Genomic DNA, 24260 nt, shown 5'->3' on the forward strand with positions numbered 1-24260 from the left:
TTGCATTCGTTGGTTCTGACCTCAAAAGTTGCATTTGGTGGCTCTGAACTCAAAATTTGAATTTGGTGGCTCTGAACTTGATAGTTGTATTCGGCGGTTCCGAACTTAAACGTTGCATTTGGTGCCACCGAACACCAAAGTTGCTTAAGGAAGTTCCGAACACGAAGATTGTTTTCGGTGGCTTCGAACACGAAGACAACATCTGTGGTTCCGAACTCTGAAATTGCACACAGTGGTTCTGAACACAAAAACTGCATTCAGTGGCTCTGAACTCAAAAGATGCATTCGGTGGTTCTGGTCAAAAAAAGTTGCATTCGTAGGCTCTGAATTCAAGCATTCGTTAGTTCTGAAGTCAAAAGTTGTAAACGTGACACCGAACCCGAAAATGGCATTCAGTAGCTACGAATTCGAAAGCTGCATTCTGTGGTTCGAAACACAAATGTTTCATTCGGTCACACTAAAAAAAGTAGCATTCGGTGGTCCCCAGAAGTTACATTCAGAGAATTTGCACTAAGTGGCTCTTAACACATTATTTACTGGTTTTCAAGTAATTGAAACAAAATTTTATGAATAATTTGTATTAATGAAAAGTTGAAAGGATGTACAATATGGATGTGTGGCATTAGTATTGACGTATATATAGTTTGACACAAAATATTCTACTAATTTACTTCCTTATTCTAAGATAAAAGCTCATTATTGACAATCTTGAAAAGAATTAACATATCCTGAAAAAATAAATAGAAACCAATTCATTCCTCTATTTTGATTTTCGTACTTCCATGTACGTTGTGGATTTCTTTCGAAGTGAAGTTGAAAACGATTTTTCTTACTCCGCTTCCTTTCGCAGTGAAGGACTGAGACATGTTGATAACCTCCTTTGGCAGAACATCGCGATAATTCATTATTTTCGGTTTCCTGATTCCAGGTCCTTCTGCTGTATAAGAACATCCAGTCAATGGCACGTCAAGAGGATTGCGAAAACTGAAAAACACAGAAAAAGTTTTTGATCATCCGGGTTTTCCTCAGAATCTAAACGGGTCCCAAGCAGAAACAGCCATGCATGTATATGACGTTCAATAGTCTTACCTGAAGTTAACTTCACAGGTTTCCCCGATCTTCTGCAGCCCAGACACCGTAATCGTCACCTGGGGCATGATGAAAGTAAAATCATCCTCCTCGCTCCACACCTGCTTCGTCTCCTCGACGTTAGCGATGGCGTACAGCTTAATAAAACTGTGATCCACCAGCTTCCCAACATACTCGTCGGGAGTGATCTCCAACCTCAGTGTCTCCTTCTTTCCAGGCTGGATCTTCACGGTTCCTTTCGATTTCTGCAAGTCTTTCGCGGTGGTCCCCGTATAATATACCGAGCTCGCCGACAGCACCGCTTTGATGGTTCTCTCTTCCTCGGACTTGTTCTCGACTTTCACCTCCACGCAGAAGGTTTCGCCGAAGGGGACGGTGTCGATGTCCACCAGGTCGAACGCGACGTCCTCGTTGCCTCTGTCGGGAATGTCGTAGAGTTCTTGGGCTCGGGGGACCCCGTGGACCGCGTTGTAAACGGCAAGGCGTTCCGCCTCTGTTCCTTCCGGGTTCTTGTAGAGTTTGGTTACGTCCAGCAGATCGCTGTCGCCGTCGTCGTCAGTGGGGCCCAATTTTTTCGTGACGATTTTACGACCAACACTGAAAAGATGTTAAATTTTTTAGTTCCTTCGTTTTTCATCACTGCAAAATTTGATTATAGTTTGCTGTAGTGAAATATATCTATAATGTCGAAGGGTGGTAGGTTGCTTAGTGGGTTTTGTTCATGAAATCACTGCAGGTTCAATCCCCGTTCGTTTCCGACTAGAAAATAGATATTTAGAATAATACATCTCTACCAACATTTCTAGGCAGTAGGATCCGGCATTTCATTGAAAATGAATTGTACAAATAAAACCGGATGATTAACTTACTGGTACTGATTTATGGTGGTTCTGCTGAAGCCCCAATCAGACTCCTCGTCCTCTTGAAAGTGCATAATATCCGCATTGACTTCAGAAAACACGAAAGGGGTGTCGTAAAGATATCCAACCTCCCCCTTCTTCACAGCAGCCACAGAAGCGGGCCCGCACCTCATAACTTTATCGCTTTGCTCTTGAGGAGTGGCGTCTATGATCTGCCAACCGCCGTAGCCGACAGGAAGATCCGGTCTCGTCATCCAAACGTCGTTCCACACGTGGAAGTTCCAGCATGAGTCGTTGCAGGTACCGTCAGGACCGCTTTCCAATTTCTCACCGAAAATGTCGAAATATCTGGAATTACAATCGCTACGTGAAATCCTTGTCACCTGTTACTAAACTTTGTGTACGCCTCTGGTGGAGATATACCCGCCATGGACTGTCATTTAGTGAGTTTTGCTGTTGATTCATTTTTGCATCCTCAAAATATCATGCATTTATTCATATTTACCCAATCTAGTTGAAAGACAACACAATCTACTTTCAAACTTCCTCAAATATCAATGACCTACTATACTCCGTCACAAGATACGATGCCTACATTATAATTGATGGACAATTAAGGTTTCAGCTATAAATGCTTTCTAAAAGTGCATCAAATAAAATCCATAATAATAATTTGAGACCGAGGACAGTGACAGTGACAAGTGACAAATGACAGTGAAAGGTGACAAATGACAGTGACAAATGACACTGAAAGGTGACAAATGACAGTGACAAGTATGTTGTTGAAATTGAAGAAACATATTACTTGTTATAACTGTTCTGTTTATGGTGAATTCCCAAACGAATGCTCAAAAAAGATGATTAAATTCTTGAAAATACACTTTTCTGAGTTCTCAAGAGCACAAGAAACAGAAAAAGATACGAAAGGCATACCAAGAGGTCAGTCAAACACCTAGAATGTCAAGGAGTAAAATAGAAAAGGAGTTGAGAAAACAAGAAAGGCGACAAATAGAGAAACAGGGGAAACAAGAAAAAAACAAAAAGGGAAATAAAGGAGACGAAATAAAAAAGAGCCGAAGGAACAAGAAATAAGACAAAAAAAGGAAGAATTAGTAAAGAGACTGAAAGAAACAGATGAGAAAGAAGTTCAAAAGAAGTTACAAATACATTGAAGAGACTAGAAATTGAAGAGTAGAACAAGAAAGGAGAAAGATCAAGGAAAGGGGCAACAGAAAATTAAGAGAAACAGTTGATTTTATGATTGAAAGAAATTAGTAGAAGGAAACAATACAGTATAAAATATATAAGACTCCAAATTTAGTTAAAAGCATAAAATGCAGACATTCAGCGTCCTAAGAAGAGAAATCGATAACAGATTGGACAAGAACAATGAATGAGTCATGGATGAACTTGAAGTGAATTCGAACGAATGGGTCAAGAAAATGATGAAACAAGAGATGAAGAGAAAATTGGACGGAGAGGTGGTTGAACTGAAAGATCAACTATAACGTATTCACACGGGCAACTAAACAAACCTGCTTCCGCAGATTTTCCTTGTTCTGACAAGAAAAATCTCATCAGCAGCAGGAAGACGGTACATGGTGTAAAGTTGTGATGCATTCTTTGGACCGTTTGGATGCACCAAACCGTTATTTTAACTCTTCGACAAGTGTTTCGATCACCAAGTGATCATCTTCAAGAGAAAGAATGAACTGTTTAATATTTATCATGAAATTGATCACTTGGTGATCGAAACACGTGTCAAAGTGTTAAAATAACGGTTTGGTGTTGGGAGAAAACTCCAACCGATATATGTCGAATGAATTGCAAAAGTTATGCAAAACACCAAGCTATTTGAACATTTCATCAGAGTGTATACTGGATTTACTTGAATAGTAAGAAAAACAGTTTTGGAAATTATAAAAAATACTAATGAAACACTGTATTCATTTCAATCACAAAACTAAAACCACCAACACAACAAGCAACATTGAACATAGCCTCATAGAACACAGACAAGTGGCATGGAATTGATTGAAATGTCAATACATAGAACGCAGACAAGTGGCATGGAATTGATTGAAATGTCAATACATATTTGACGTACATATGTAAACATGGCAATTCTACTTTAATATCAACAAATCAAGCGACATTCAAAAGATATTTTATGGACAATATACAAGAACTACAGGAAAATCCTTATATATTTTCACAATATTCAGTGGAATCTTAACTAGTGCCAACACTTACTTATCCACCGTGAGTGAACTGTTGGTGTCATGAGCAGACACGTAATTGGTTGTTGATCTGCAGGGGATACCCAACGCTCTGCAAACAGTGACAGTGGCTGCGGAGAAGACCCAGCACTGTCCGTACTTCACGGGAGTCCCCTCGGTCATCAAGTACTGTTCCAAAATGGCGGTAGAACCAGTCCAAGCGAACGGAGAAGTTCCATCAGCATAGTCGCCTTCCCATTTACCCTCCAAAAGACCACCATCGTCGACAGCATTTATCTGAAGTTATTATAATTATTCACAATCTGAACATCAGATTTAAGGGTAGTCTTATCCCACCTAGTTTTAAAACTGAATTTTTCAAGCGATGTTTCAGCTATAATATATGCCAAGTGATCAACCTCTTACCAAAAGATATAAGAAAGCTAGAACTTTCTGTTTTACGGAAAAGATTCAAACTCCTTCTGTTTAAAAGCCAACTTTAAGTAAAAAATGCCTAACCCTATACATTTTTCATCATGAGACCAGAATAGGTCTCAGTTATGGACGTCTTCTTCAGCATCTTAATAGATATTTGAACATTCCTATTTTTTTTTCATGTATTACTGTTTTTTTGTCTTAGCTTATAGATAAAATCTTTTTGAGGTTGAGTGGAAGAACAACTCAGTAGCCCAAGTTTCAGGCACATTATACGAGTTTACTTATGAGTTTTTCAATTATCAGCTCTAGAACCATCTAAACACCAAGATGTTTGGCTTCATTAACAATATCTGGTGGTTCATTTTGAATGCAGATATTTGGTAGGAACGATGATATCTTGGACCAAAGATCATTATATTCGATTTACTGGGGTTCATAAATAAACAGTGGTCCGCTGCCAGTTCAACAAATCTATTTATATCTGCATTGACAATGTCACAAGCATCGTCTGTAAGTAAGCGAGAAGTATACATAGAGAACAATGAAGGGCCGAGTATGGATCCTTGAGGTGCCCCTGATTTGAGATATGTGATATTCACAAATAACAACACACGATAAGTTCAGAAATAGATTGATAGCTTTGACATCACCGACGATTCATTTATTTTTTTGCCCATATAGCCTGAAGGGTTGGAATTCGTTACAATCTGCAATTAAGTCAGCGAAAAAAACGAAATGGCTGACGAACTGCAAATAGAGATGATGCTCCTTAGGTGGATCACGAGGCTAATGACCAAAGTAGTCGACGCCGTTGACAGCAAAATGAAACAGGTACGTATATTTTCAGTGCCTATTATCTTGAACAAGCTCAACATTGGGGACGAATTGAAAAAAATGATTTTATTGAAGAATACTAGATGGAACATGTTTCATTTTTATCTAGGTATTGGAAAACGCAACATAAACACAAAAACCCTACACTTACAATGGCGGAAATGGCTCTGGAAACCATGACAGGGTTTCCTCTTTTCGCTGGTACCAGCTCAGATTTATCCAGTAAAAAAACAGCTGCAGGTAGAGATATCTCGTCAAACTGTCCAAAAATCCAATGCTTTCCATTCGGCTTTTTGAAAGTCCCACACCAGATTTTCCCCGTTTCATTCATGATGTATTCCTGTCTTTCTTCTTCGTTTTCCATGTACACGCCATCTTCAGGGCACCAAGGATTGAAGAGGATGTAGATGTCATCAGGTATCTGAAATTGAAAGGATGAGGTTGACGTTTATAGCTTTTTTCGTCATATATTAGCTTCCCCGATTCAGCATCGCAAGAGGAGCCTATATTTTTCTGTTTTATTTCTGTAACTGTAATTGATAATAATGACTTTCAAACCCGAATAAAAAAAGTAACACTGAAAACCTCGGCCGGGAAAGTCTTGACCATTTTGTCAATCCTGTCGATAATGAGGTGGACGAGGAAGATTCAACGAGACGATGAAGGAACGAAGAAAAGATAATAGATGTCAAATAGATAGAGGTATGCATATAAAATGTTTTAAAAACAGAAGATGGAGGTAGGTGAGAAAAAAAGAAAATGAGGAAGGAGAAACGAACTGACTAAAAGACTACCAGAAAACATGAAGATGGGGAAGGACCGAAAAATAAATCTGAAAGAGAAAGATTACAAAATTCAACGAATTTGCTTCCTTATATGTATATCTCGCCTATAAAGGTATATCGTCGTTCATAATATGTTGTTTACTGTCTTTTAATTAATTACAATATCTAATTGTGGTTTTAATTGATGGGTTTATTCAAGTTATGGTAATGATAATAAAATATGGGAAATATTGTAATAGCTCGTAAAAAACAATATTCAGAATGAATGCTAAATTAATCTCGTAGGAAAAATACTGAAAATTTCATAATCAAAACATTTGAGAAAGATATTTTGTACCATGTGTAAGCGTGAGCAAATTTAATAACAAGTAGTAAACATATTTGGGAGTGTTCTGGTTTTATTCAAATTTTTTGTTCGTAGTTCGTAGACATACTTAGAAGCTACATTGAATCAATTTATTTCGAACGGTTTTCAAAGGTAAATACTTTGATTTCAGAAACTACACAAGTGGAAAAGAGTATCGATAATTAGAAAAAGTAGAAACTATTCTTTATTTTGTACAATTTAATTTTTTTCAAATGGATATCATCAAACATTCTATAACAGAAGATTCACCGGTAGTGCTATTATTGAAATTAATTTGTTTTGGGAATTTGAGTTTATATACAGGGTCATCCCCAAAGTATGCACCATATGGGAAACTTAGATATATTTATTTGATCATGTTATGCATAAAATACATTTATGACAAGTCAGAAAAACAAATAGGTGTAGGGTACAAAGTTTTTTATGAAATAAAATAAACAGTAAACATTTATAACAAGTTTATAAGGTACATTATAACATATTCATATTAAGTGTGGAGGTTCGGCGAGCATCCTTGCGTCAAAAGTGTGTCTACGCACATGTTCTAAATATTCTGAAGTGGAATAAAAACAGTTTTTTTTTCAATATTTTTTATAACTTTTTTAAAACGTATTAATATTTTCAATATTGGCAGGAAGTGCATTATGCAATTTAAAATCATAGGAGTTTGTTGTGATTTCATCAGCCTGAAACATTGAGGTCCAACAAGAATTCTCAGAGCGTTTATCTGTATTATAAAAAAGATTGAGCATTTCGTGAAATTTGTTATTGGCTTCAGCTATTTAAGTAAAAATAAGGCACTCGATGGCTTATTTTTCAAACTTGAAATGTGGCTTGACCAATTCAGCCTATTGCCCAGAGTATAATTCAATAATTTCACACTCTGGAATTCAGGTAATGGCAGAGCCATAGAAACAATCATGTTTTGTGATTTTTCCTTATTCATCATGAGTTTATTGATACTGAACCAGTGCTCCGCTAGAAGAGTATATCAAGGATGTATCGTCAGCAAATAGAACACTGTGACAAGGCTTCTTATAGTTGAAAAAATCATTGATGTAAATAACGAACAAAGGCAAAGAGTTATTTTTGATGAAAGTTTGTGCATTCCCTAAAACTAAATATGCACCAACAAAATACAGTAAAGCCTATATTTGATTTTGAGACCCGTAAAGTACCCTTATTTTGAAAAATCTTGGTAAATGTTATTTAGAAAAGTTATTCAGCTTTAAAAAATACATCTTGATTTGAAGTCATGGACATCTAAGTGAAGTTTTATTTTTTACCCATCTTTTTTAAAATGGGGACTACGCCAAAACAATAAATAGACACCATCCTGTATACAACTGTATACTGTAGACTGTAATATAACGAATTACACAACTATAGCGGTCAATTTTTTTGAAGAGTAAAATAATTTTCAAAGTACGAATAGTACTCAAAATTATACAGTATTGTAACGAGAGCTTAATATTCAATAATATCAAATCCAAAACATCAAAATAAAAAAGGAATTTTGGAACAAACTCATTGATTTTCTGGAGATTAGGTTCCTGTTACAATACTGTATAATTTTGAGTACCTACTTTTCGGTGTTAACAAAAAATAAAAATAACTTTGCACCAAAAACTTTGAAAAGTATTTCTCTCTTCAAAAAAATTGACCGTGGTTAACACCATAGTTGTGCAATTTGTAATATTACAGGCTTTCAAAATAAAACGTCGTATACAGAATGCTGTCTATTTATCGTTTTAGCAAATTTTTGTTTGTAGTTCTTATTAAAAAAAATGGGTAAAAAATAAAACACGAGAACTAATAGAAAATTAGTGGAGATACTGTCTTTTTCCAGAATGTCAATCACCGATAAACCTAAATATCAAAGTGCCGTATAAGTATTCTTGACGATATTCTTTGATAAACTTTGCACCCTGTTATGTTAACAATTTCCAGCCAAAATGTCAATTCGGTATATCTCTGAAAGTACTCGTGTTCGCACACGTTATCTACAAATTTCTGGTCAAAATTCTTGCCTGGTAAAAACACTAGATACTTGTTTGCACGACCAATCTTCGAATGGAAATTACTTCTAATCACCCGGATATCTTGGAGAGTGTCGCTAGATGCCTGAATTGAAACGCAATTATCCAACACTATATACGTGGTGACAATTCACGAATATAATCAACCACATTAACAATAAGTAATAAATAACCATCCAATTATCATACAAATTAAAATATTGTCGATGCGTCATCAACTAGGCATTCAAAATCAAGTAACAAAGTAATATAAATTGAACAACGTGGCTACTACTAAGAACAACCTAACCTTCTACAGAAGAATTACTTTTATTAGTGAATTTTGCTAAAAGTAACACTATGTTACGAGTGGAGGTCAACTTCATAAAATTCTCCAGTACTTTGTCGATAATCATTTGTGAACACACTTTTTATACTCCATATCCATTACCTATCCATTACCATTGATCATATTCAATAATAGATTTCCAATAAAAAAATTAAAATAAAAAATAATAATAAACAAAGGATAACAAAGGAAATGAGGGTGTCTGCAAGAAATTTTCGTTGCTTACATTAGAAAGTTCACATCATCCGCATATTTTTTAACCGCATATTTTTTAACACCATAAAACTAGCTAAAACTCTTTCTTATACTAACAGAATAAATAAAGCAAGCAATAAGTCAAGAGAAACATGGGAGATGAATAATGATCTCAGGGGAAAGGGTAGAAAGCAAAAATTGGACACTCCATCATCATCCTCCGATTTCAATAACTATTTTTGCATGATAGGAGAAAAATTAACTGGAAATATTCACATTCCGTATGATCCACTTGATAATTTAACTGATATTGATATAGCAGATAATTTTATTCTATATGACACAGACCTCTCAGAATTGAAACTAGTATTTAGGGAGATAAAAAATAAACACACTTCAGGAATTGACGATATCTTTTTGAATATTTTCGAAAATCTACCAGACTCTATCAGTACTAGTTGACATAAGAAATATCTCATATAAAGAAGGAGTTTTTCCAAATTTTCTCAAAACATCTATTGTTATTACTCTCCATAAAGGTGGAGATATTGGCATCTCTTCTAACCTCCGACCTATCTCTTTAATAACAACACTTCAAAGATTATGGAAAAACTAGTCAAGAGAAGACTAGTTGATTTTCTCGAGAGAAATCAGATATTAAACAAGTATTAGTTTGTATTCCAGAGTAGAAAAAACACTCATGACGCCATTTTTTCATTATTGTACAGTCTATATAACAAATAAAGTGATGGAGAAATTGCAACTGCTGTATTCTGTGACATATCGAAAGCGTTTGACTGTGTTAGTCATGAGACACTGCTTCGGAAATTACAACAGTATGGTAAAAGAGGTGTAAGTCTCAATTAGTTTGAATCTTATTTATCTGAGCGACTAATTATTCTGAGGAAGGAAAAATAAACTGTGGAGTTCCACAAGGCTCAGTCCTAGGTCCACTATTATTTCTTTAGTACATAAATGATCTGACATCTACTGATATTAAAGCAGAGTTCACACTACTCGCTGACGACACTACAATTTTATGACATGATCAAATTCCCTCTGAACTTGAAACAGTAATAAATCATGATATTAGCAATATAAAAAGATGGTGTGACGCAAATCTCTAAAACGAACGTACAAATGTTCCATCAGCAATTTACAAATTGACAACATTTTTGTTGAGAATAAACCATCAACCAAATTTCTGGGACTATCCATTGACACTGATTTGAAATTTGAAGATCATATCAAGAGTCTCAAATCAAAGTTATCCTCAGGGTCTTATGCCGTGAGGCTGACATCTTATGTCAGAAGATTTTTTAAAGAAAAAGGTTGAAATGATAAGTTTAAAATGCGTTGTTTTAGAGCTCTTTTATGAAAACTACTTGATTTTCGTCAGGAGGAACATTCCCCATTATGATATAAAATTCACTTAGTGTGACATATGAAATACCGCATTTCATTAATAATAAGAATAATATTTTTTTCTCGGACTTGAATAAACGTATGGAAATGGTCAAAAATTAAAAAAAGGGTGAAAATATCATTTATTTATACATGTGTACATTTGAGATAATAATACACTACACTTTTTATAGGTAAGAACAGGTGTAAGACGAGTAGGAGAGGTATATATCATAAAATATAGAATATTTATGACTCCTAATCTGATTGAAAATATGCAAGTGAAGTAAATCTTTCTACATATGTATCTTTTCTCGATAACAACTTCTTGATTAAGCATACCCATTCATTATATTTTTCCAAGTAAAATGTGTCATTATTCATATGACACATGTGAATATTTCGAATCGAAATGTAATAACGATATCAGTTATATAGAAATAAATGAACAAAATGAGTAGTTTCAACAATGATTTTTTATCAAATGCCTTAACGCACGCCACTGCAGGTAGAAAACGACCCGAACACTCATTAAATCCTTTGTTTACGACCAATTCGCGATACAAAAGAGGGTGGACCCGGTAAAGTATTATAAACCCACCTATGCTGTGGAGTTTTGCAATTATAATGAGCATTTATTACTTTTCACTACCGGGGAACAGAGTGTGGTGATATATGAAATGTATGTGTTTTATCTAGTCAGGAACCTATGTGTAATGCCCAAGAGTACTCACGGTGAAATCTTTACGGATCCCTCGTTGTCCAGAAATGGCCGTCGCAATGGAGATTTTCCAGATGCCGACAGGTACGTGTGGAGGAATGCGAATGTTCAGAACTATGGAGGTGCCGCTGTTCTGAGTTAACATGACGCCCCATATCTGGGAGCTTTTCGGGAAATGCTTGAGTTTCGGTAGTACCGGACGAACGGCTTTGGTACCGGAAACTGGATTCGGTTTCTCGCCTGGAAGTTGGTCAGTTCATTCAGGTTGATTTAATAATATAATGATAGTAGGTATAATATTGTAAGTCATCCCCTAAAAAAATAACAACGGCCGCCGCTGGTCGTCGTAAATCAATTGTGAATAATCCTACCGGCTTCAATAGCCTTCTTGCGAATTTCCTATCGGCTTCGATTTACATCGATTACCGCATATCCATACCCCGAAGTCAAGTCAAGTGACAGTGCGGTGCAGTGTGAATTTAAATAAGGCTATAGATATTTGAATATTATTTTGAAGTTTCAGTTGAACAGTATGATTATATTAACAGTGGAATAAAGTTAAGTTTGATTATTTTACAGTGTAGTCAATTATTGTCGAACCCACGGGAAAAACATAACAATAATAATAAATATGCTTTGGGTTGGTGGAAAATTATCTTCCTGTTCCAGTCCCATATATATGCCTTTCTGGATACACTTCATTCATTTTTGAATGGCTTTTGTTAACAGAAGTCTACTAATACAGCAATGTTTCCATCAATAAATCAAATAATCACACATATTGATGCAGGTGACTGTTCGGCAGGACTCTTGTGAGATTTGAATATGAAAAACTGGCTTCAAAATTGGAAAATTTTGGTATGAGTTGTATAAATTCATATCTCCAGATCCAAGATCAATTTGTGTCATTGCAATTGATGTAAAATAATAGTACCTTCAAATTTAACTCTATACGTAAAAACTAACGGTGGGGGTACCACAGGGCTCCTTATTGGAACCTATTTTGTTTATTCTGTATGTAAACAGCATTGACTCTCAATTTCCTGAAGTTTCATTTCAATGATTTAAGATCGATATTGATTAGAGCTCAGTTACCTATTTAGTATGCTCTTGCAGACTCCAGAATTAGGTACGGTGTTTGTTTCTGTGGGGGGTCAACTTCAATACAAAATGAATTTGTTCCAGGAAAGCGCTTTGTATGATGCATGGCAAATATTTCCCAAAGACATGCTTGTAGATAGTGTTTAAAAAAATATAATATTTCAACTCTTGCATCAGTCTATATGTATTTGAAATGTGTGTATACTTGTTTAAAAATAAGTCAAATTTTACATTGAATAAGAGTATTTAGCACCATAATACGAGAATCAAAAGCCAGTTACATGTGTAAATAGAGAAATAAAAAGTGACTAAAATTCAAGACAAGAATACGTAGGTCCAAAAATTAACAATAATCTTCCTGAATATGTGAAGGCTTCAAAGCAACTGTATAATTTTAAACAAACACTGGAAGCATATCTGTTATAAAATGTTTATTATACACTAACAGAGTTTTCAAATAATCATTCGGTCTGTTCTTCTTTTACTATCTTCTATTTAATTTTTATAATTTACTTTTATCCTTAATTTTTTGTGTTGTCAGTTTCCCGAAAAACTTTATATTGTCTTCATGGGAATAAAGTATCATTATTATATATTAGTCACGATTGGAGAGTGTAGCGCCTAACGTTTCGTCTGTCACTGCGACAGACATCATCAGTGGTATGAATGATGTCATTGATTTCAAGTGGTGAATAATTGTCACATTTATTGTTTTGGAAATAAGACCGTTTATTTATATAACCTGCCACAAACATTACGTAACGTAGTTAATTGAATCATCTACCTATCTATTTATCTGCCTAAACAGCTAACCTCGAAATCAAAATCGATAGGTTTCGCTTACCAAATCCAAAGCTGATTCTGATGATATCTTTCTCGGTGTCATAGTCTCGATTGAACCTCAACGCTAAGAAAAATTCAGCTCCTCTTCGCAAGATGCAGGTCGGTGTTTCGGCTTTCACCAGATCGTACTCATCAGTATGGTGTTGTTTTGCGTTTTCTCTGATATATAACTCGGTACCAGTTATTGTTAGAGGTTCCATACTTCACCTATAGGAGAAATGATAACATATTTATTTTCGACAAGTGCAATTTCCCCCAGCAAATTCATACAAATGGCACAGTCGTCGGTGCGAATACGATTATTATTCACGCAGACAAGCTTACTTCCCGTCCTGATCCAAGCTTCATCTTGCCCCGGTCTCCCCTACTCTCACTGCGAATTATGCAATATTTTCCGAACTCTTATAATTCAAGTTTTCTTTTGATGTTTTCAATGGTTTGATGAAAATATACTATTGGCTATTAATATAACCACTATCTCATACAGTTGTCTACTTAAAAATATCGAATGCATTTGAGTTATAAAAATAAACATGATAACACTGAATTTATGGTTCATAAGCTTGTAAAGTCAGCTAGAATGCTTCAAGTAGACGAACCGAAATTGCGATACGATTTATTTCGAATTTCCTGAAATTCCTTGCAGAAATTTCTCGTATATGATTAAATACACACATCGGAAAAGTCTAGGGATATTTTTATAACATACTAAATATCATAAAAATAAATACATGAGGTCGTTTAATTTCGATTAAATTGGTACACTCGACCACCCTGTAGATTTCTATGGGTTGAACAAAGCCTGCAAAAACGGTAACTAATCTTTTATCAAGTTTTTTACAAACTGTAGGTTTTCGGCTAAAATGAATAATCTGAAAGTGTCAAGTTTGTACATTCTATGCAGTTCTTGCTCAGCAATTGAACTGGAAATATTGTGCTTTAACATGGAACGCCATCACTTACCATTGGCTAAGATGAATAGAGCTGTAGGGCTTCTTCAAGGTGGCATGCGACAAAATGATGTAGCTCTTCGTTTGGGGGTCTCCCAAAGTGTTATCAGTCGATTGTGGCGGCGTTTCCGTGAAACTGGCAGTCCTGCCGAACAACATCCAGGGCGAGGACGCGCTACAACTGCAGTTCAAGACCGATTTTTGGTCTCAACCGCAAGAAGACAACCGACAATCACAGCACCTGAGTTGGTTAACGTGTTGCAGCAGACGCACCAGGTAACCATTGGTCGTGATACTGTCAGAAATCGACTGCATGGAGCAGATCTCCACAACAGAAGGCCACTTAGATGTCCACCTTTGTCGAAAGGCAATCGCGGTAGAAAATTACAGTGGTGTCAAGAACATCAAAACTGGGATGCAAATGATTGGGTCACAGTTTTGTTTACAGACGAATCCAGATTTTGATTTCATCCACATTCTCGTCGAGTAAGACTGTGGAGACGACCTGGAAATAATGAACGTTTGAGACACGTCCAGGAAGTCCACACATACAGAGGTGGTACAGTAATGCTATGGGGCGGAATCATGATCGGCGGCAGAACCGATCTCGTTTTTCCAAATCGCTCCCTCACAGCTCGACAGTACCTCGACACCATTCTTCTACCTATCGTCCGTCCGTTTGCTGGTGCTGTTGGTGAAAACTTCCACCTAATGCACGATAATGCTCGTCCACATGTCGCGCGTCTAGTGACTGACTGGCTCACCAACGAAGGAGTTGATGTATTGCCATGGCCAGCACAATCACCGGACCTGAATCCCATCGAGCATGTGTGGAACATGCTTCAACGAAGAATTACTCCGCATATGGGGAACATTCACACAACGTTTCAATTGAGAGAGCGAGAGAACTTTTAATTGCTGAATGGGCAAATGTACCTCAACAAGACATTGACAATCTCATTTTGTCGATGCACGATAGATGTAGGGCCGTAATAAACCAACGTGGAGGCCATACTTTGTACTGATTCCAATTGTTTTTGTATTATGATTTTTTTTCGGGGTGCCAAAGAAGAGCCATATTATTTTTAGTTATGCTTATATGCGCACATGCGTATTTTTGACCATTTAATAAATTTTTTTGTAAGTTACATTCGTTTAATAATCACTCGTCAACTTTTTTTTTCCCTAAAGCGATCTAAAAAAAAATTATTGCCATTTTTTAAAAATATCCCTAGACTTTTCCGATGTGTGTATATCAAGAATAGCTTTATAGGTTAATTGTTTATAACTTTTGTAATTTTTATCGGCGCGTTTTCGGACCTTTCCTTAAACTTTCTAGGCAAAATTACTAATCGAATGACACCTTGGTCGTAATTTTTGGAAAGGGCTGAAAAAAGTCACCAAAAAGAGCTAAATCGAGTACATGTGAACCAGACTATTAGAATAATATATTTGAATGAAACAAAGAATATTACTAGTTGGGAGTAGACATATTTTTAAGAAATATCAGATTGGTCCCAATGTCATTGTGGACGGTACTTGGAGTCATACTTGCGCTCATGAATTACTCACCTCGGCATGACAAATTGGGTGAATAAGAAGTAATTTTCTTTCTTCACCTATGATTCTCGGTCATCATTTTAATTTGGTTGTGCAATTATCAAACCACATCCTGCGATTCATCAAAATACCTTTTTTGGAATTGTAAACTAATACCTACTTCTAGAAATAGAAACTTGAATAAGCAATCAGACAACTCGAATGATGGACCAATAGCACAGATAATAGTATAAATAGAAATTTGATTGTTGGTTGAATGCTATAGACCAGAATCATCTCAAATAAAAATATGTCGAGACATTTTAAGAATCAAATTGTTGGAAAGTTCCACAAGGATCTATCAGTGGGCCCTCGATTTTCAGCTTGTATATCTGTGATTTTTTTTCTGTTTTTGAGAAAATGCCATATCCACCACTATGCAGGCGATACGCAGTTATATGTCCCTTTTTCGCCTCGTGATTTTATATCTACTCAGTCATATATTGATAACAATCTCTAAGCCATCTTTGAGCTCAAGCTCAATTCTAATGATTCTGCAATAATGATGTTTGTACTTCAACTGGAAGGCAGGCCAAAAACCGTATGGACAGTTCTAAAAAGAAACCTCCTATACCCATATTACATACAGAGGGTCCAAGTTCTACTGCCTCGGGTTTTTTACCAAAGATTAATGTTTTGCAGGTGGTTGATCGAAAAAGATGACGGTAGATAAGTTTAAAAATAATCTGAAAATAATTTTATTGATGAAACAGATCATTCCTCGGAGCTGAACTCCGCCTATTATGTCAATAATTATTTAATTATGCTGGAAAAAAGTATTCATTACGTAAAATGGAAAATAAAGTCACTATTATACCATTATTATTATTCAGTGTGCTTTTTCAATACGTTTTGATGGATTTTTCTAAAGTATCGGTTTTGAAAAGAATATTTTTTCAACTTCCGTAATTTTTCCGTCATTTACAAATTAGACAAAACGAAACCTTATACAATTTTTTATGAAGAGCTAGGTAATACGTACTACATTGAGAAACTTTAGATTTTTCGAGATAAAAAATATTACGTCAAAAAAAATTTGAAAACATAGGAATGTCTCTTTACGTGATTAATTTAGTGATATATTCAAATACGTTGATATGAAAAACGAAATAACATCTAAAAAATATGGGTAACACAGTACTTAATTAGTTTTTTCGGAAATTCATTTTTAGAAAAGGTATACTTACCTATACGACACTGACTACTCACAAATAAACAACTTTACGCAAGACTTTTGCCCCCAGGGAAGAGATAACTGGTTAGAAGTCAATATTTATAAACAAACTTTCAACTGCTACTGAACTTATAGCACTGCTTGTATCTGCTTATATCATACATTCGCAGAGAATCCGGCGAAATTTATTATAGCCTCGCGGTGGTTGCCTTGATCGGTTCCAAAAACTCGAGGAAAATAGGAACAATGACTAAGGAGGAAAGTGCAGCTCTTCGAAGAAATGTGTCGCTGAAAAGAGATTGAGACTATGTAGGGCAAGGCTGAGACGTGATTCGAATAACTTCAGCGGGGTCGACTTGAAGAAGATAAGCCTTCTCATTATTCGAGAAGAAAACGCGATAAATCTAATTTGTGGTTTGGTCCGGAAAGAGATAGCTGATAATTTCCCGATTTGGGCCAGAGATTGAAGTGTGATTGTTGTTAATAGGAATCAACAGTGGCAACTGGATATGACTGATTTTGGATTTCACTGAAACAATCATTGGAAGACCGTATTAACGGTGTCTGTTAAAAAAATAAGGTGAATTTTCATCTTTCTCAAAAAAGATTTATTTATTCAGCAATTTCAATATAACCCCTTTCAATGTAGTCTCCCCAAGCGTTGTTTCCAATTGTCAAAGCAGTTCAGATATGCACTTTTTGGTATGTCCTTGAGCTCTCTCTCCGCGATTCATTTTTCATCTCCTCAATCGTCGCAAAACGTCGTCCTTTCACGGGTCTTTTCAATCTTGGGAACAGAAATAATTCGCAGGGGGGCAAATCTGGTAAATACAGTGGCTGAGGCATGATTACAGTGTTGTTTTTGGCCAAAAAATTACGAACAAGGTGCATTATTGTGATGCAAAAGCCATTAATTGTTTTTCCACAGTACCGTACGTTTTCAATATCAAATTGTACAAAAAGGATTTGAAGCTTTATATCTTCTATTAATTATCTGCGAGCGCTTTCGACAGTTGGTAGTACTGTCATCTTCTAGGCTATCCTCAAACTGAGCTTGTCAGCCTGTCGTCTGCCTCTTTATACGTTCAGAGCGTTATAACTCAGGTATTTCAGGTACTTCAGGTAAATTTACCTGTATTTGTACTGGATCAGGTACTCTTCTTTGTGTTAGATCGTCTCTAGGAATATGTATGCTTTTGTTTAATATACTGAATGTGAGGTCTTGTTGTGTTTTGATTTGTACCTTTTGATTTTATACTTCTGAAACATTTTCAGTATGAACATTCAACATGTTTTTCTCCCTCTTCCCTTTCCTTCCTTTTTTTTTTCTCTTTCTTTTTGTACTTTTCTCTAGTTTAGTTTTCTTTTCTTCAAGGCTAAAACTAAGATCAACAGTATGCTTTCGGTACATGTTGACATCAAATTCTAGGCCCTGGTTACTTCTGTTTGAAAAAAAATCTGTTTAAAATTTGTTTTCCGTTAACCAGCTGTCGCACCCCTACGAACGACAACCCTCAGAAGTTGAACCTTGTGCGAGCTAAGGATTAACGAGGTCATACCTTTTAATTTCCTTTCAAGCAGATTTCTGTTAAATCTATATAGTCTTGGATTAAAAATATGTGACTCAAGAGGAAACTGTATGTGTACAATTTATTAACCCGGAAATATTTAAAAAAAATTTGTTTAAAATCTGTTTTTCTGTAAACCAGCGACAGCTGGTTAACGGACTAACGAGGTCTTACTTTTGAACATGTGATTACTAGCACGGGTTGGACGATAGGAAGTAAAAATCGATCATCCGGCCTCGCGGCTTGAACCACCGGCCCACAACAACGGTCGACTTAGTGAGTGGAGCAAACTACCCACGTCAACCCAACCGGCTATCGTCCCACTATCCATTGAAAACTTTGCCTAATTCCGTTGAGATGTAGCAAAACAATTCTTTATATTGTTTTTCTTTTATAGGTTAGCAGAAAAGACCGCACTAGCATATCTATCTTTCAAGGAGAGCTCATTTCTGAAAACATTCACATATAAGGTGGGAGTTGGAAAGTTATTTAGATGGTTACGATATTAAACCTTATGATTGTGATTGGATTTTACACCATACAACTCAAATTGATATTCTAAGACATACTTAGAGACATACTTTAAGAATTATTTTATTGTCATTAACACATTCTGAAACAAATGTTTCAAGTACTATCAATGAACTTATGGTGCTCTTTTTGGGACCTTTGGAACCATCAATGAAAACGTGAACATTTTACAGAATAAATCTGTGTTCCTTTTGATTAATCAGATCCCTAATAATTAATTTTCATAGCGATAAGAGGAATAAAACTAATTCAATATCCTCGAATGAACAAAAATATAATGTTTTCACTCATTTGTTCTCGATAAGTGATCATTTGAATTAATGAAAACTGTAATCAGTAACACATAATTTCGTAATATGATATGACCCGTTGAACAAAACAAAAAAACTGATATAGTGTTCGCGTATCACGAATGTGTGCAGTTATGAATTATTAATGTTGTCTCATAATCACGCCTTGAAATGGGACGCCCAACAAAAGTAGGTGTATGTGATTCTTTTTTTAAATACATGGTCAAATAACATCAGGTTATCATTTCTAGAGAAACTAGGAAGCTAATTAGGTTTTGACATTACAGACTTCTAAAGGCTTGTGACAAAAATTATATCGGCCAGACTAAGTAAGCTATTAAAGCTCGTTTCAAGGAACATGTAGCACGTATCCGATTTCGGAGACCAGAAAAATCCAGTGTTGCTCAACAGGCATTAGAAAACAGTCGTAGAGTAGATGAGAACTGTCTCAAATTGTTGAAAACGGTATATGGCATTAGATTTTATATGAATCGATCTGTCAAAAACTAACGGGAACTTTCATGATAACATTCCTCGCGAGTTTTTACCCAAATACTTTGATGTTAGATATAAACATAGACCAGCGGCGGCTCGTCAGAGGAGGCAAGGGAGGCTTAGCCTTCCCATAAAATTTGAGGCTATCCATCGCAATAAATTAAAAGATATTGACAAATACTTATGATTATTTTTTTAAATGCTTGGGTATCATTACTTTACCATTAATTTTTAATATAATTACATAATATGCCCGAAAAAACACTATCACTCACTACGTAGTACGTACCCGTACGTACCCGAAATGATAAATGCCATACGTTGCAAGGAAGCCAAGCCTCCGACCGCTTTAAAAAACACAAGCTTCGCGAGACCGATCCAAACAGAGACATACGTCCCGATTTGTAATTTCAGTTGCAGAAATTATAACTTTAGAGGAGGCTAGCCTCCAGTTGGTCTTCGTGTACAACTGCGTTTGTTTTTTATTCAATTATTCGGACGGCAGTATAAAACAGGCAGTATTGCAGTGCTTATAGCAGTGCTTTTTGGTAATATTTTTAATGTGTTTTCAAATTGTTTTCTTTCAATTTCAAGGTGTTTCTAGGTTTTCACTTTTCGGTAAGTTTTTTTTCCATTTATTATGGATAAGTTGGACGAAATTAAAAAATCTGACGATATAGTCGATTGGTTGCTGACAAATAATTTTAAGTCTTCATCTTATGATAATAAATTTTACATTATTAAAACTCTGGGAAGGCTCCACCAAATTTGATTTCAATTAAAACGTCAGATAATCGACAAAATCGAGGATTTAATATTATTTGGTACGATAAATGCAATTGATTACCCGGCTCCATTAAACGAGAAAAACTTTTTTGTTGGCCCTGTGTTTTATTTTCCGTACAAACCGAATACCAAACGTGGTCTAAAATAGGATACTCCGATTTAAAAAATTCAGCTTGTTCAACAGAATGACATTTTAAATCTAAGGAGCATATATTTTCGTCTTTTAAATTAAAATTGTTCAGCAAACAAAATATAGCAACAGCTTTAGATACAACTCAGAAAGAGGCCATAATTTCTTTTAATATAATATGAAAAAGCTGCGCTCTCCCTTATTTACAAAGTTACGGCCCTTCAAACTTCAGAAAAGGGCAACTTTTCAGACTTCTTTTTCACAAGATAGACTATTTAAAAACACAAGCATTTATTCACTAGGTCAGTTACACCTTATTCCTCCTTCCTTGGCACGTTTCACTTCAACAATCAACATTTTTCCAATAAAAATTTTGAAAAATGTACGGGACTGCTATTTGGTTATATATCTCTGTATTTTACGTTTTTAAGGTTGGCATAGTTGGTACGACTGATGCTGTCAATGTTCCTAAAATAATTCAAATGTTTTTGCCTTCATTCTTTAGATCGTAAATTCGTTTTTGGTGGTGTATTAAGATAAAATAAATTTTCTTTTACTTTCACTAAATCATTAATTTCGTTCAAATTCATTTTGTGTTTGTCTAATCACTCACGTCAAACTAAAAATCCAAATCTACGAATTTAAAATAGTAGGCGGCGGCAAATACCAACCGCTATTTTCTGAAATGTCACTAGTAACTAATCTAGGAATAGAAGAATGTCACCAGAAGAAACATACGTTTTTAAATTAAGTCTTTTATAAGAAAAACGTTGATTGTTGAATTGAAAAGTGTCAATTAAGAAGGAATAAGATGTAAAGGTGACCTAGTGAAAACAAGTTTTTTATTTTTTGAAAAAGAAGGCTGAAAAGTTGCCCTTTCCAGAACTTTGAAGGGCCGTAACTTTGTAAATGAGGGAGAGCGCATCAAAATACGTAAGTATTGCGTTTCTGGTGTGCAGAGGATCCGTTTGTACCTTTCAATAATATAGAATGCTCAATTCGTTTCAGTTGGTCCACCTGGTATACTATGCCATCACATCTATGTCAAAATTGACACTTTGAATTTGATGTACAAATGGGGCGAAAGTATGACAGACTCAGCTGAACCATTCCCATTATCCTTGGAAATCCAGGATGAACCAGAGGCCACTGAAGATCTCCTTCAAGAAATTCAGAACCGCCATAACAATCTGAACGAAAGAGTCATCTCGCTGAAAGCCATCACAGACACCATCAAGAGTAAAATATCGTTGGAGAAAACACTTTGGCTCCAAGAACTCAACGAAACGGTGAAACTGGAGAAGCAACTGAAAGAAAGGCGAGAGTCCTTGCATAGCCTGACAGCCTTGAAAGAAGACGAGTACAAGAGGAAACTGGAGGTGTTCAAGGACTTCTTGTTCTTCAGCCAAACCAGCGACAATCTCAAAAAAATTCTTAGAGAGAACGGTTACAAGCAGTGGCTCAATGATATTAGTGACGATTGCAGTTCGGAGCTGGACAAGATAAGCCAGAGTCTGACCGCTTTGAAGCCTCTGAAAAAGATAGTGTCTCAGTGGAATGTTCAAAGCGAGGCAGACAGCGGTATATCGGAAAACAGAGGAGATGACAGTGAAAATGTTGGCACTGTTGACCATTTTTATGGATTTACTTCGTCGTAATATACTGAAATGAATCAAAATGCTGGCATGTCTCTTATTTGATGATTAAAATAGGTACCTAATGAAGATGATTGAGGATCTCCTAAGCGATCTAGCTGCTTTGCAGTGAAAGACGGACGAGTCTCTTTCGACAGTCGACTTCGATACTCGGTTTTACAGCTGATCGCCTCGGGCTGCCTCGTTCATCTTTGATATTCGAGGATTCAGTCTTTTGTTGATCCCATAGATGGCGTTTTCGCTAGGGGAGATGTCATCGCGTCTACAAACGTATGCTTGAATGGTGAATTTGGGTTGTTTTTGAAGTGGTCCATGTTGGATTTAACTATAGAGGATAACGTGAAACAATGGTGAATAGTTAGAGGCACCCCATGTAGCAACAGGGAACAGGGGTTTGTTCCAGGGCACAATTTTCTAGTATCGGTATAATAGTAGCAGAACAAATTCTGAAGGACCAGATGATATTAACATATAAATTACGTACATGGTCTTCCAACAGGGACTTTCGCACCTTGACAGTTGATGACGGCCATCTTGTTGAAGCTATATCTGTCAAATTAGTGGGATATTCCACTGAATCAACTGCAGAAACAGTTTATGTCTAGCTGGAATTATATAGCGGTCACCTCCAGGGAGGAGTGTCCGCTGAGGAGCTAAAATGGGTTTCCCCCTCGTATCAAAGCCTTGATACGAGAGAGAAATCGCCTGAGAAGGCTCTACCAGCGAACCCTTTTCCCAGGGGATATTATTGCGGCAAATAGGATGGCCAACCAAGTCAAGCAGGCCATCGTTGATCATCGAAACGAAAGGTTGGAAGAGCTTTTCGAATCCTTCGAACCTGGGAGTGACGAGCTTTGGCGAGTCACTCGCAGGCTCAAGGGGAAGAAGACTGCTCTCTCACCCATTCACGGAGAGCGCGGAGTGTGCTACTCCCCCGCCGATAAAGCGTTGGCCTTTGCTGACACGATGGAACGTCAGTTTCAGCTTAACGTTGACGACGACGACATCGACCGCGATATGCTGTTGGAAGACTGGGTTCACCGAATCCTCAGGGAAGATGACGACGACGACATCCGTCCACAGAATCCGTCAACAGAAGATCTAAAATGAGTCTTAAGAACAAGATTACCATCTATAATACGATGTTCAAGCCTGTCATCATGTATGCTTCAGGCGTCTGGGCATAAGCGGCTCCGTCTAATATCTCCATTCTGGAGAGACTGTGTAAAAGGGAGGTGGGCTCCAACCTGAATGAATTGAAGACTATTGGTCAGTTTGGTCGTGATACTCAGACGGTTCAAATATGAATCGGTGGTGTGCGGTCCCAGTCTACTGATACATCAATAGGAACTCCGAACAAGTTATTTGTGTTGTCCCGGCCGAAAAAAACAACACGAAACAAGTGCCCAGTACTCAGCTTTATTTTTGTGAAGATCACTTTGATGTGAGGATTTACCTGATATTTTGTAGATTATGAACCGGTATTATTTTGGTTGATGTATAAATTCAATGATAAACTGACTTTATTGAGGTTAGGTTTCATCTCTCGTATTTATTGTGCACAGATTTCTTTAGGGTTTTAACTATACACAAATTATTGTATCATCGCCATAAGAAGCCCTGGATTATCTAAAATAAATAAATCATGTGGTTAGTACATAGTCCTTCAAGAACCGCCCCTCCTTGTCGAGGCGTCCTGCATGCGCCTTTGGGTAATAGTACGTTAAATTTCGCAAATATTGTCTGGTTCCCAAAGTAGAATATGTTTAAAAGCAATTCAAAATAAGAATCCCGGGCTATTATTACAAGTTGCAACTTTTATCGTAGGTACTGATAAATAAAACATTAAAAATTTCAAT

At 36.3% G+C, this 24260-nt stretch overlaps 2 protein-coding genes across 2 annotated transcripts; one reads left to right on the plus strand and one right to left on the minus strand.

Moving 5' to 3' along the window:
- Positions 1-562: 562 nt before the first annotated feature.
- LOC111510357 (hemocyte protein-glutamine gamma-glutamyltransferase) lies at positions 563-17172 on the minus strand. Its single transcript, XM_023166262.2, has 8 exons — positions 16960-17172; positions 13225-13430; positions 11293-11519; positions 5592-5861; positions 4203-4465; positions 1959-2297; positions 1090-1686; positions 563-984 (listed from the first exon to the last, which is right to left on the minus strand). The coding sequence occupies exons 2-8, from the start codon at positions 13421-13423 to the stop codon at positions 753-755; spliced, it is 2127 nt and encodes a 708-aa protein (XP_023022030.2). The 5' UTR covers positions 13424-13430; positions 16960-17172; the 3' UTR covers positions 563-752.
- Positions 17173-21777: 4605 nt separating this feature from the next.
- On the plus strand, positions 21778-22424 carry LOC141481600 (uncharacterized). Its single transcript, XM_074173353.1, has one exon. The coding sequence runs from the start codon at positions 21814-21816 to the stop codon at positions 22402-22404; it is 591 nt and encodes a 196-aa protein (XP_074029454.1). The 5' UTR covers positions 21778-21813; the 3' UTR covers positions 22405-22424.
- Positions 22425-24260: the final 1836 nt, after the last annotated feature.

The sequence above is a fragment of the Leptinotarsa decemlineata genome, unplaced genomic scaffold, assembly GCF_025532065.1.
Source record: "Leptinotarsa decemlineata unplaced genomic scaffold, Ldec_3_MD MMD2_tig00000232_RagTag_RagTag, whole genome shotgun sequence".
Lineage (NCBI taxonomy): Eukaryota > Metazoa > Arthropoda > Insecta > Coleoptera > Chrysomelidae > Leptinotarsa > Leptinotarsa decemlineata.